Source organism: Mus musculus, chromosome 16 (assembly GCF_000001635.26).
Source record: "Mus musculus strain C57BL/6J chromosome 16, GRCm38.p6 C57BL/6J".
In the NCBI taxonomy this organism is placed as follows: Eukaryota; Metazoa; Chordata; class Mammalia; order Rodentia; family Muridae; genus Mus; species Mus musculus.
This window is the reverse complement of record NC_000082.6, coordinates 35,925,141-35,939,072: the sequence shown is the minus strand read 5'-3', so window position 1 is coordinate 35,939,072 and position 13,932 is coordinate 35,925,141. Positions and strand designations below refer to the sequence as shown.

General features: G+C 44.9%; 2 protein-coding genes across 4 annotated transcripts in view; one reads left to right on the top strand and one right to left on the bottom strand.

Moving 5' to 3' along the window:
- Window positions 1-603, bottom strand: part of Parp9 (poly (ADP-ribose) polymerase family, member 9) — a 34,152-nt gene extending 33,549 nt beyond the window's left edge. For 2 of the 3 annotated variants that reach the window (XM_006522755.2, XM_030249338.1), the window contains exon 1: window positions 13-103. The gene's annotated coding sequence lies outside the window, so the exon portion shown is untranslated. Of the gene's footprint in view, window positions 1-12 lie in introns of all 3 variants that reach the window. The other variant, NM_030253.3, reaches the window with a different exon arrangement.
- On the top strand, window positions 46-12,558 carry Dtx3l (deltex 3-like, E3 ubiquitin ligase). Its single transcript, NM_001013371.2, has 5 exons — window positions 46-379; window positions 2,446-2,696; window positions 5,274-6,797; window positions 7,483-7,700; window positions 9,705-12,558. The coding sequence occupies exons 1-5, from the start codon at window positions 196-198 to the stop codon at window positions 9,772-9,774; spliced, it is 2,247 nt and encodes a 748-aa protein (NP_001013389.2). The 5' UTR covers window positions 46-195; the 3' UTR covers window positions 9,775-12,558.
- Window positions 12,559-13,932: the final 1,374 nt, after the last annotated feature.

Here is a 13,932-nt window from a genome sequence, read left to right as displayed (position 1 = left end):
CGAACTACTCACCGGGTGATGGCTCTGAGAGATGGCAGAGCAAGACAGGCGGCGGCTCTGCGGAGAACAAGGAGGGACCTTCTGGGGAATCGAAACTGAAACTTTGCCTCTCGGGTCTTTAGGGCAGGGCTCGCCTTTGCTCTTCCCTGTCTGTGCAGCGCCCCTGAGCCCCAAACGAGCCAGACGCGGATAGCCATGGCTTCCAGTCCCGACCCGCCGTCCCCGCTACTCGTACGGCTGCGGGAGTCCATCCCCAAGGCGCACAGGAAGCTCGAGATATACTTCCAGAGCCGGGCCTCGGGAGGTGGGGAGTGCTCTGTCCAGCCCGTGGGCCCCAGCGCCCCGGACACCTACGAGGTGAAGTTCCTAAAAAAAGCAGGTGAGCCGGGGCAGGGGAAACAGGGCAAGGCTCGGGTGCAAGGGTAGAACCAGCAGGTTTCCAAACCGATCCCTGCATGCTTCCGACGAGAGCCCACGCGAGTGTGGCTCTCTGTCTGTGGGAGAGTGCGGTCCACAGACTCCCTCCATCCCACAGTGGCGGAGAGAGCCTCGTATGAGTCCAGCCGCTGATGAGGTCGCGGTTCGACTCCATCTGAGAATTTCCCAGCAGACCCAGTTGAGAGAAGAAACAAAGTGTGGGGGTTGGGATTGAGGAGGAAATCCAGAACCTTGTGCACGCTAGGCAAGTGCTCCACCACCGATCTCGACTCCAAGCCATTTTAATGTTGTAAATAAAGATTCCGTTGACTTATTTTTAAGGACTACAAAAGTAATATATGACTTTAAAGAGGAAAGTCAAAGAAAAATTATCTGAAGATAGTTTGGTGGGGTTTGGTTTGGTTTTGGTTTTGGTTTTTGGTGTGTGTGTGTGTGTGTGTGTGTGTGTGTGTGTGTGTGTGTGTGTGTTTGGTTGATTTTAGAGACAGGGTTATTCCTTGTATCCTTGTCTGTCCTGGAACTAGCTCCATAGGCTGACCTCAAACTCGCAGAGATCCTCCTTCCTCTACTGGGATTAAAGGCAGGTGGTGCCACACTAATGTCCTCAATGGGGGCATTTTCATGCATTCTTTTCTGAGAGTCAGCAAATGAATATACATTCTAAACTTTTTGATCTTGTTTCTTTTGGGGGGCCGGGGGTTTCACCATTTAACTATACAATAACCATTATTCAATGTCATTGAAATGAGAGATTCAAAACCATTACAAAACATAGGTTTCCCCACCACCACCCCTTTGAGACAGGATCTTGCCATGTGCCATTGGTTGGCCTTGAACTCATAATACCCCTACCCCTACCACTACCATTTAAGTGCTAGATTGTGAGTGTGTACCAGCATGCCCAGACTAGAAATGTGATTTCTAATAACCAAATTATATTCCTATGCTAAAACTTAAGCTCCCTTCTTTAGAGTTCTGATTAGCTTCTCCTATCACCAGCCTGCTATTCCAGAATGCCAGAAATAACTGTTCAGGTCCTCTGTATGCATTTGACCAGGAGCCTACAACAGATACCACCAAGGGCCAACTTGGTGAACCAATGCATTACTTATTGCATTGGTATTGGTTATTGGATTTACTTACAGGAATATGGGAAACGACTCAAAGGCAACTGCATCACCAAAGCCCACCTAGCATGGGTGACAGCTCACAAAGCTGGGAACCTGGAGCTCACTGCACACCTACAGGCAGCTCAATAGGTTAGGGAGTGTTCTTTCCAGGTGGCTCAGTTGGTCTAAACTTCCTCCTAAGTGGAGCTTAGAGTTCACTTCCTGCAGGCAGCTTCTCTGGTGGTTTAAGTTTTCTTCACAGCTTGTTTTGTCTAAGAGTCTCCTATGCAGACCTTTAATGAGTCCTCACAGCAGCTCTGTTCTGGGAGTCTCAGGAGGACTCTTCCCAACAGTCTCTATTGTTTATTCATTCAGGGAGGGGCCTATGAGTCTGGTCAGTTTCTGGGATTTCCTGAAGCTATTTTGAGTTGTTTACCTTCTTGCTTAAGGAACTTCTTTGCAGGGTGGAATGTTTCAGTCTTGAGAAAATTTACACAACAGTCCCATACCCTATGGTTTATTCAAATAAAGTCTATGGAAGGCGAACCAATGCATTTATAGTAGTGGCACATGCCTTTAATTGTAGCACTCTGGAGGCAGGGGCAGGCAGATCTCTGTGAGTTCAAGGCCACCCTGGTCTACACCAGGAGTTTCAGGACAGCCAGGACTACCTAAGGTCTCAAAAACAAAAAATAAAACAAAACAAAAAAATGAACAACTAAAAAGCATATGTGAGAACATGGGTAGCTTATGTGAAAGTCCTAAGCTTATTAGGGACATCTCTGGAGGTAGCATGCTCAGACGTTTCTAGAATCAACCTACAGGGATACTGAGGATCAGCTATGTAAATTCTCTCTTATTTCTGTGTGAATGTGTATGTTTAATGTCTCCCCTGAAGATAAGGAGAAAGTGTTGAAAAAGAGCGAACACGAGATGTTGGTCCATAACAAACCTGTGACCATTGTCCTGGAAACTACTAAAAAGCCAGTAGAGGACCTGAGACCCAGACTCCCATCCTTGACACAGCCAGTGGAGACACCAAGCTCCAGACCTCCGTCCTTGACGGGGTCTCTGGATGAAGCACTTTGTGATGACATACATCCCCAGGACGGGCTCGTTTCTAACTCTGTTGACTCAGTTGTCCAAAAGGTGAGTGTTGACAGAGGAGCTGATGCTGCCCTGGCATCTGCTCCTCCCTTCCCCTCGGTGTTTTCGGGCAGCCTTGTGCACCCCGGACTGTACAGGGAGGAATGAAGCTTAGTTGGTACAGGTGGATTAGCAAGATCTCAGCCAGCCTGAGTTAGGGAGAAACAGCCTTCTCTGGACATGGTTTTCAGGGAAACCTCCCTCTTTATTGGGGTGAACAGGGGCTATATAAACCTGCGGAAGTGGGTAGGGGTTTCGGAGGTGAGTGTCATCATTGGCTGGGGGCATAGATGCTGGGGAATGCTTTATTTGTGTGAAGAGGAATTCCAGGTGCTTGCTTGCTGGACATGTCCTTTTAAGGAGAGAGGAAGTTTAACTTGTGATCTAGCCACCAGGCTACAAGACTGCCTCGAGTGGTGGAGGTGGGGGTCATAAGGCTCCTGTGCACTGGGACATCCTGGTTCCGACCAAGGAGGAAGCAGTCCTGGAGTCTGCGGGTCTCCAGATGTGATTTTCAGGTTCAAACGTATCTGGACCTCACTCTTGCTCCTGACTGGCACCCCTGGTCTCACAGCTTTGGGAACCCACAAGCTGGCACTGTTTCTACAACTGCTTCTGTGGTCACCGCCTCTGCCTTTTTGGTCTAACAACCTTGTCCCAGGGGCTAGCTCCAGGCGAGGCACTGGTCTAGGCACTGGACTACAGAGGCACAGAGACAAGATTCCCATCCTCATGCAGCCTGTGTTGGGTGTGCAGACAGGAAGCAATGAGCTGAGTAGAAGTACTTCCAAGACTAAGACATGCAAGAATTAAAAACAGAGTTTTGTCTCAGAGAAGAGCAGGGTGAGGGCTTGCAAGGGGACAATGGGAGAACTTCTTGATGAAGTGACATTTAGCCTGAGGCTTAAATGATAAGAGTGCATCAGCTATTTAAAAAAAAAAAAATGTGTTTTCCAAATAGAGACTATTTTCTGTGTGCCAGGCAGTGTTGTAGGGGCTGGGGACACAGACACATTGCAGACTGCTCTTAGGGCCCTTAGCTATCTAGTAAGGGAAGCAAAGAATAGTAAATAGATTTATAATAAAAGTCTTTCCAGCAACAAGTGCAGGAAGAATAAAGGCAGATATGTGACAGTGGCAGAAACACTCTCATAAATAGGGCGCAAACGAAGAGACACACAGATCCAAATGATGCTTCATCTAAAAATCAGGAATAAATGAAAAGAGAGTAAGTAAGAAAAGCTGTGTGGCTTTGTAATTAGGACATTCCAGGCTGAGGGAAACGCATGCACAGACCTCCCAGGAATTGATGTCTTGAACTCAGAAGTCTCAGTGAGGCAAGAGTAGGGAGCAGGCAGTGAGCAAGAGAGGCACGTGAGAGGCTGGGCACGTGAAAGGGTACTGTGAAGGCAGAGCTGAGGGTTTGAACTTCCGCTGTGGAGCTTCGCCTGATGTTTTGGGGCCCCGGTGGTGCAGGATCCAGATTGTATTTGTCAAGGATCGCTCTGGCTGCTGCACTGAAGCCCAGGCATTGAAGAAGCCAGGATGCAAGGTCAGTGGCTGCAGTGGGCTAGGTGGATGACATCCTAGATTCTAGGTGGTCCTGATGGAGGTGTGGGAAAGACTGATTCTGGAAATACCCTGAGGCTCTAATCTAGAGAAGAAAATGCTCTCTGTGGACTAGAGAGCATCTGGAAAAACTCTGAGTGGGAACCAATCATCAGAAATGTTGCTTTTATATTACATTCAATTTGCCTGTATCCTTTTTATCCAAATCTGGTATTTCTAACTCATCACTGAACTTTTAAAAAACCAAGGTTTAAAAGACTTAGTAACTTTCCATGAGTTAAGTGTTCCATGCACTAGGGTTTTCCTTTTATTGTATTTGGTTTTCTTGTTTGTTTGTTTGTTTGTTTGTTTTTTCAAGACAGAGTTTCTCTATGTAGTCCTGGCTATCCTGGTCTCTATTTAGGCCAGCCTGGCCTCAAACACAGAGATCCTCTGCCTCTTCCTCCTGAGTGCTGGGATTAAAGGCTTATGCCACCACCTCCTGGCTGCTTTGGGGTTTTCTTAAAGTAAGAGAGTAAGTAAGAAAAAAACAGGGTGAGACAACGCTAGGCGACTCCATCTTGGATTTAGAGCTACCTTTGAAGTTCAAAGCTCGCAAACTCTTTCTTGAGAACCACAGCAGCTTCAAGGAGTTGTCTTTTCTCAACCCTTAGTCCTCAAGGGTCAAGCAGACTGTGGCAGCTCTAGACACCGATCTCTTGGCCATTGAGTGTTAGAAAATGTTCATGCCCAGGCTTCCTTGCAAACCAGTTGTATGAGCCTCTGCAATGAGGTCTGGCCTTGGCTTTCGTTGATTAATTCATGTTTAGACACTGCTCCCTCCCCACCGCACCCCCAAGGTGAGTCTAATGTGCAAAGGGGGCTGGCAAGCCTCACTTGTAGCTCCTCTCAGGGGACTTAAGAAGTCAGTCACCGCTAATAAAAAAAAGATGGTATAATTTCTGGGTGCCTTTCTGCAAAGGGGTGGATATTCTGAGACATCTTATTTGTACCTTCTTCTTAAACCTTCAGATCTTTCTTGCTGTGACCGCTGAGCTGAACTGTGACCTGCTCTCTAAAGAGCAGAGAGCATCTATAACCACTGTCTGCCCTCACATCATCAAAAGCATGGAGGGTAGTGATGGAATTAAGAAGGTGTGTGGCAACTTCAAAGATATTGAAAAGATACATCACTTCTTGAGTGAGCAGCTTTTGGAACGGGAGCAGAAACGGAAGGGAAGCGAGCAGAAACGGAAGTGCGCCCCACAGAAACACACACCTCCCGATGTGGAGCGGGAGCCCCCTGATCAGAGCAGTATTCAAGTTCCTGTGCTTCTCCTTGAATATTTCAAGCATGTTAATCCGGGTAGACTAGAGTTCATAGAGTACAAATTTGGTGTAAACATTGAAATCCAAGCTAGTTCTCCCAATATGGTCACTGTAGGCTTCACCTCCAGCCCATTTGGCAACGTAGAAGAAGCAAGTCAGTCCTTTGTCAGAGACTTTCAGAAATGCTCGCAGTCTCTGAAGCAAGATTGTATCTCTTTAGAGGAGCACCAGAGAGCAAAGGAGGTCAGACAGGAGCTGAGTCGCTGCTTCCCAAAGCTCTTGATAAAGGGACAGGGAAGAACGCTGACTCTCCTCGGCTCTCCTGCTGACATTTCAGCCGCCACAGAAAAAGTCTCCCAAGGTCTTGGCCTGAGACCTGTGAAAATAACCGCATCTGGGTACACGACGGGCATCGAGGTCGATTCAACACGCTTTAAGCTTCTAGAGCCTGAACTGCTCCAGGAAATCTCAGAGATCGAGCAGAAGTTTAACACCCGTGGCAAAGTCCAGGAAAAAGGCCAGAAAACCTGCATTCTTTTTGTCCCCAAGGATAAAGACTTAGACCTGTCAGTGCAGTCCTACACAGGTTTTACTGATGCCTTCCAGCGTGCCACGTGGCAGCTGAGGACAGAAGTTCTGTCGCTGAAAGGGTTGGGCAAGGAGAGAGCTCGCTTACACAATACCAAGTTTGCCGACAACTTTAAAAAAGAGCACCCGAATGTGCACTTTGTGACATCTCAGGAGTCAGTGACCTTGACTGGCTTGCCACATCACCTTGCGCAGGCAATGCAGTATGTCTCCAAAAGAATGGGACTGGCACCGTCATCTGGAGAGAAACTCGCTATGGATCAGGAAACCCCCATGGAGATCAGCAGTAGTGACCCCCATGGAGATCAGCAGGAGAATGCAGCCTTACCTGCTCCCCGAGGCACCTCTAGCAGCCCTGCAGCTTCGAAGGGGACTGAGGACTACTGTGTCATCTGCATGGATACCATCAGCAACAAGCACGTGCTCCCCAAGTGCAAGCATGAATTCTGCACCTCGTGTATCAGCAAAGCCATGCTTATCAAGCCTGTCTGTCCTGTGTGTCTGACTTCCTACGGCATCCAGAAAGGGAACCAGCCAGAGGGAACCATGTCTTACTCCACTCAAAAAGGGTCACTTCCAGGTTATGAAGGCTGTGGCACCATTGTGATTAATTATGAAATAAAAGATGGCATCCAAACAGTAAGTGTGCCCGAGGAACATGGGTTTCTTTTCGCTATGCTAGAATTGCCAAAGTCCAACGAGGCATCCTATAGCCTCTTAGATAATGATTTTCCCAGGAAATCATTCATTCTGTGATTGTGGGTCGGTTATAACAGAGGCAGAGATCGTGTTGCATGCTTAGAAATTAGATGCCTTTTTAATTATTTTGACAATGTATTGAACTCAGAGCCTTGGACGTGCCAAGCAAGCACCTATGAGCTATACCCCTAGCGTTTCATGTCGTCTTTGGGGGGCGGGGGAGTGAGACAAGGTTTCTCCATGTAATAGCTGGCTGTCCTGGAACTCAATTTGTAAAGCAGATTGGCCTCAAACTCACAGAGATCCACCTGCCTCTGCCTCCAGAGTGCTGGAATTAAAGGTGTGTACCACCACCACCTGGCCTCATGTCTTTTTATTAAAGATAGAATTCATATGTTAGGATGGGAGGAGTTGGGCAGGTAGTGTTCTAATTTGAAGAGAACTATGAATTATTCAGAATATGAGTAAAATGTTAATATTTTTCTGGCTTTCAATAGGCTTCATCTACCATGAACATAACTTTACTAAAAATAGAGGCATCCATATGTGTACACACATGCACACACCCACATACACACACACACACACACACATACACATATATAATTTTCTTTTCTTCATACAGAAAGAGCACCCAAACCCAGGAAAGGCTTATCATGGAACACGGCGAACTGCATACTTGCCTGATAATACTGAGGGAAGAAAGGTTTTGGATCTGCTCCACGAAGCCTTTAAGCACAGACTGACTTTCACAATAGGATACTCTCGAGCAACAGGAGTCTCGGATGTCATTACATGGAATGATATTCATCACAAAACATCCAAGTTTGGAGGACCAGCAAAGTAAGAGCCTTTTGAAATGTAGTGGTTGCTGAATGAAGTTCAAGGTTGTCAAACACTGCAGTTTGAGGCTGTGGGGATAGAAAGACATTCTAGCAGTAGATGTTAGCCTGGTGTCTTAGTTAGGGTTACTGTAGCTGTGATAACCCAAAAAAAAACAACTTCAGGATGATGGGTTTATTTGCCTTACATATTCTGAGTCACAGGCCACTGAAGGAAGACAAGGCAGAATCTCAAAGGAGGCAGGAACCTGAAGACAGGAACGGATGCAGAGGCCATGAAGGAACATTGGTTATGGCTTGCTCAGCCTGCTTTCTTACAGCATCCAGGATCACCAGTCCAGGGGTGACACCACTGACATTGGGCTGGGCCCTTCTGACATCAATCTCTAATTAAGAAAAAGCTATACAGAGAAACCCTGTCTCGAAAAACCAAAAAGAGAGAGAGAGAGAGAGAGAGAGAGAGAGAGAGAGAGAGAGAGAGAGAGAGAGAGAGAGAAAGGAAGGAAGGAAGAAAGAAAGAGAAAGAAAGAAAGAAAGAAAGAAAGAAAGAAAGAAAGAAAGAAAGAAAGAAAGAAAGAAAGAAAGAAAGAAAATGTCTTACAGGCTTACCAACCACCCAGTCTTATGGAGGCAGCCTTCTTTGTAACCCTGACTGCCTTGGAATTCACTCTGTAGACCAGGCCAGCCTGCCTTCGCTGCCCAAGTGTTGGGATTGAGGTTGTTTGCCACCACCCCCCCCCCAGGAGGCGGTTTCTCAATTGAGGTTTTCTCCTCTATGATGACTCCAACTTGTGTCAAATTGACATAAAACTAGCCAACAGCCACAGCATACACATAATAGCCCATAATGATAATTTCAAAGATAAAAAGACTGGTCCCCCAACCTTCTACCCTGCCATTCATAAGGTATTACTCAGTTGTTTAGTTCTGCTGCAGAAGAAAGGGGTTTCAGAGCCCAAGATGAATACTACCCAAGTTGATTAAATTTAGGGTTTCATGTTTATTTAAAAGATAGATCGTAGGAACATTATTTGCCTTTGATTTCTGTTTTTCTTTTTTAGGTTTATTTATTTTTATGTGCATTCGTGGCTTGCCTGCATGTATGTTTGTGTAAGGGTGTCAGATGCCCTGAAGTTACAGATAGTTGTGAGCTGCCATGCAGGTGTTGGGAATTGAACCCAGGTCTTCTGTAAAAGCAGCCCCTGCTCTTAACCATTGAGTCATCTCTCCAGCATGGCTTTGATTCCTTTTAAGGTCCTCGCCCTCTTCCTCGCCTCTCTCTTCCCATCAGTCCACAATGATACTGAACTCACAAGACTAATATATGGTAGCAGAAGTCTTAGTTATAAAGGGTCCCAAGATGGTGGGAGATATATTCCAGGAAATCTGACTGAATTCCTCTACCTCTGGCATCCAAAAGAAATATATCATGAAGCCTTTTCAGATCCCCCAATTTGAAAAGCCCACAGGGGCTGGAGAGATGGCTTAGTGGTTAAGAACACTGATTGCTCTTCCAGAGGTCCAGAGTTCAATTCCCAACAACCACATGGTAGCTCACAACCATCTGTAATGGGATCCAATGCCTTCTTCTGGTGTGTTTGCCCATAAGTGTATGACTACTACTGCCTCTGTAGAATATGACAGTTATAACATTATGTGCATCAGTACTTAGAATAAGTTAAGAATTTAAGCAATCTGTCTAGAAAACAGATGCTGGTCAGCCAGCCAGGCACTTGGATGACTAGATATTAGTCACTGTCTGGATTGCCGGAGAATGTTTGGAACCCAGAATACTAGATGCTCAAATGTAAGTAGTACCTACAGTTTTTGTTGTTGTTTTGAGGCAAAGTCTCCTTATGTGGCTCAGGCTGGCCTCAAACTCATAGAGCTCTGACTGTTGTGTCACCTGAGTGTTGCGCACCTGTGCCACAATAACCAGCTGTCATACACATTCTTAAGAATTCTTTGGGAAGAAGCTAAAGTGTTTCTTGTTTTCTTCCTGCAGTTTTGGCTACCCTGATCCTGATTACCTGAAACGTGTCAAGGAGGAGCTGAAAGCAAAAGGCATTGAGTAAGGAAACTGCAGGGAAGATGTCTGTCCACTCTCAAAAGACATGTGTCAGGAGGCTGGATAGTACAGACCAAAATCTGTTTCTAGAACGACTTTGTAACATTTTTCATGTTAAGTAGTCTGTTTGCCAGTCTTTTCTAGAGTGGCTGGCACTCTTTCATGGAAGGCAAACTCTACAGGCACAGGTTGGGGGGAATGGCCCTGTCTACAAAGCATGAAGAAATGAGCTCAGATCTGAAATTATCCATGGAAAAGCCTGGTGTGTTGGCATGCACTTGTAATCTTAGCACTGGTGAGTAGAGACAGGAGGATTCCTGGAGCTTACTGGCCAACTAGCCTAGTTAAAACCATGAGCTCTGGATTCACTGAGAGACCTTATCTCAAGAAATAAGGTGGATCGGGACATGGGGGTGCATGCCTTTAATGTCAGAACTTGGAAGGCAGAAGCGGGCAATCTCTGAGTTCCAGACCTCACCTGGTCTACAGTGTCCAAGTCCCAGGACAGCCAGCTATACATAGTGAGACCTTGTCTCAAAACAAATATTAGGAAGACAGAAACAAATATATCTAACATCATCCTCTGTTCTGCATACACACCTACACACACACACACACTGGGGAGCGGGGAGATAGAAAAGAAAACTTTATAGTTTTATAGGATTTCAATTTTTGCTGAAGAAATCTGACGTCATTCTTGTGTTACGGTTGGGGTGTTGGGTGAGTCTGTAATCATCTTCTATGTCCTTACATAATGGAACCTTCCCTGATTTTTGTTTGCTTTGTTTATTTGAGACAGGGTCTCACTGCATAGCTCTGGAACTCAATTTGTGGACCAGCTTGGTCTTGAACTTAGATCTGCCTATATCAGCCTCCTGAGTGCTGGCATTGCCTGGTTTTTTGTTTGTTTGTTTGTTTGTTTGTTTGTTTGGGGGTTTTGGTTTTAGCTTTTTTGGTTTGGGTTGATTTGGTTTGGTTTAGTTCGGCTTGATTTGATTTTGATGTTGGAATTTAAACCCTAGGCCAGTGAGTTCCATCCCATAATTCTTTTTCATGTCCATCTCTGTAGCAATACATTAGTTGTTTATTTTTTAATCTCTTCCTGAACCCTTGTGTAAGTGGGAAAGTGAAACCCTTGTATAAATGGGAACTTTAAAAACAGGTTTGGCAGCCGGACGTGGTGGCGCACCCCTTTAATCCCAGCACTTGGGAGGCAGAGGCAGGTGGATTTCTGAGTTCGAGGCCAGCCTGGTCTACAGAGTGAGTTCCAGGACAGCCAGGGCTATACAGAGAAACCCTGTCTAGGAAAAAAAAAAAAAAAAGACAACAACAACAACAACAAACAGGTTTGGCTGGAAAAGACTCATATTTCCTTCCCTACCCATAGCAAGAGAAGTTTCCAGGAGATGAGGCAACTTTTGGTAATAAATAGAACAAAAAGACTTATATTTTTCAGGACACAGAGCCTAGGAGATACTGTGTGACTACTGCCTGACTCAAGATGCTAGTAGCTCAGCAGAGGAGTGAATAGATAAAAAGATATGTTCCCCAAATCTTCGGGAGAGAGATGACTTGAGACCGTGACATTCATTTGGAAAATAGTTTTCTTACCCCAACTTGTACTGATTAGACACTGACTAAGCCTTGAATTTGGGCTCTACTCTCCCCTGATCCATGGAACCTGTCCTAGAGGATGCACTTGCCCTGCCACAGAAGTGCAACATAGTTTTTATATTCTTCCCTACACATTATGTTGTACTTTTAGAATATATATTGTTTCAAGTTTTAACGGGTAAATAGCCTTCCCTTAGTTTAATATTTCACAGTATTTGCTACCTGCAATGTAGTGGCTTTTTGTTTTTTAATCCTTTGAGCGAATCCCAGCAGTCTGTTATCTCATATATAGTCTTTCTAATCCTTTCCCTGGACAGGAGTAAAGGAGAAAGTTCAACCTACTGTAGAGTCTGGATGGCACATCACAGTTCACTGTAAGTGGTTCTCCAAGTTAGAAGAAAACCACAGCAGGCAATGACCTGGTGATCTGTATTCCAGCCACTCTCCAAAATGGTAGATGACACCCTAACCTTCTCCTTAAGACACATATGCACATACATAAAACCATTTTGGCCAGATATTAATAGGAAGTATTAATCAAGTACTTATCCTGTAAGTACTTAACATTGATGGGATCAATCTGATTAATAGCTCTATTCTTTGAACAGAAAACTCATATACAGAGCACAGTAGTCAATCACTGAGGGTGACATAACCAATAAGTAGAAGTGCTAACTTTTACTTTCATCCCCATTTTGGTTTTTTTGTTTGTTTAGATTTTTTTTTTTTTTTTTTTTGAGCCAGGGTCTCATGTAACCTAGACTGGCCTCTCCCTATGTAGCCAAGGCTATTCTTGAACTCTGACCCTCCTGCCTCACCTCCTGCCCAGGTTCTTGCATGTATCCTAGGCAGAGCTCTCAGGATCTGCTTCCACAGCCTTCCAAGTGCAAGGCCTGCACCATCATAGCTGCCTTCTGCATCCGGTTCGGACCTTTCCCTTTGGATGATTCACCAAGTGTTTATCATTAAGACCAACTGATCATTTTCTGTCTTCTAATCTTGTAATCAAATTTACTCTAAAGAAGAAAAAAATGGTTTCTGTTAAGTTCTGGATCTTTTATTTCATCCAGTGTGCACATGCAAATTCCACGTGGTGGAGGGCTCAATGACATTTGGATTTTTTTCTTTTGCAAGGTGTTATTATCTGCATTAAATAAAGTCAGGTCCTTACATACAACAGACTGTGTGGTTTCCCTCATTCCTTGTTACTGTGTCCTTAGGTTGGACTTCTGGGTGTTTCCTATGACACATACAATATGCAGTGGTGTGTGGAGGTATTTAGGTTGGTGTTTGTGTAGCTCCAACATCTCAAAACAACTCTTTTAATTGTTTTCACTTTTGATTGAAAAAAAAATCATTTTTCTCCATATTTTTTCTGCCTAGTGAATTTAGGTTGCTATAGAGACAAAAGTAGACCACAGAGCCAGTGAGCTAGGTCCGAGGGTAAAGGCACTTGCTGCCAAACTTGACAACCTGGTTTTGATGCCTGGAGCCCACAGAGTAGAAGGCAAAAACCAGCCCTTGCTAGGCACCCCTGACTGGCACATGCGTACCATGCCACCCCTCAGTAAACAAAGGAGTTTTACTTTTATGCATGTGCGTGTTTTGCTCACAAGTTTGTGTGTGCACTGCATGTATGCAGTGCCCGAGAGCATCTAGATCTCTTGGAACTACAGTTATAGACAGTGGAGAGCTATCGTGTAAGCTGGGAATTGAACCCAGGCCCTCTGCAAGAGCAGCAAGCATCCTTTTTAACCCCTGAGCCATCTCTCCAGAACATGAATGTTTCTTTTTAAATAGGCTACAGGGTTCATCTTTCTGGAATTACAAGCATATTTAGTCTCTATTAAACCTGTCGCCCTGCCCCTGCTTAATGAGTGCCAGCAGCTAATTGGGGGCATTCTCCTCTCCAAGAGAAAAAAATTGCTAAAAATCCAGATATTTACTATTTCCTCAAAACAACATCAATGTCTCTTGTGAGACTATGCCAGGGCCTAGCAAACACAGAAGTGGATGCTCACAGTCAGCTAATGGATGGATCACAGGGCTCCCAATGGAGGAGCTAGAGAAAGTACCCAAGGAGCTAAAGGGATCTGCAACCCTATAGGTGGAACAACATTATGAACTAACCAGTACCCCGGAGCTCTTGACTCTAGCTGCATATGTATCAAAAGATGGTCTAGTCGGCCATCACTGGAAAGAGAGGCCCATTGGACACGCAAACTTTATATGCCCCAGTACAGGGGAACACCAGGACCAAAAAGGGGGAGTAGGTGGGTAGGGGAGTGGGGGTGGGTGGGTATGGGGGACTTTTGGTATAGCATTGGAAATGTAAATGAGCTAAATACCTAATAAAAAATGGAAAAAAAAAAAAACAACAACATCAAGATAGAAGTCGGGGGGAGGAAAATCAAACTATCCTTTAACTTTTAAATTTTATTTTATTTATCTCACTGGTTTGCCGGAGTTTATTTAGCATTATTGTTAGTAGTAAGTAGTAGTATTTAGCAGCAGCAGTAGAGGAGTAGTATTTAGCATTATTATTAATAGA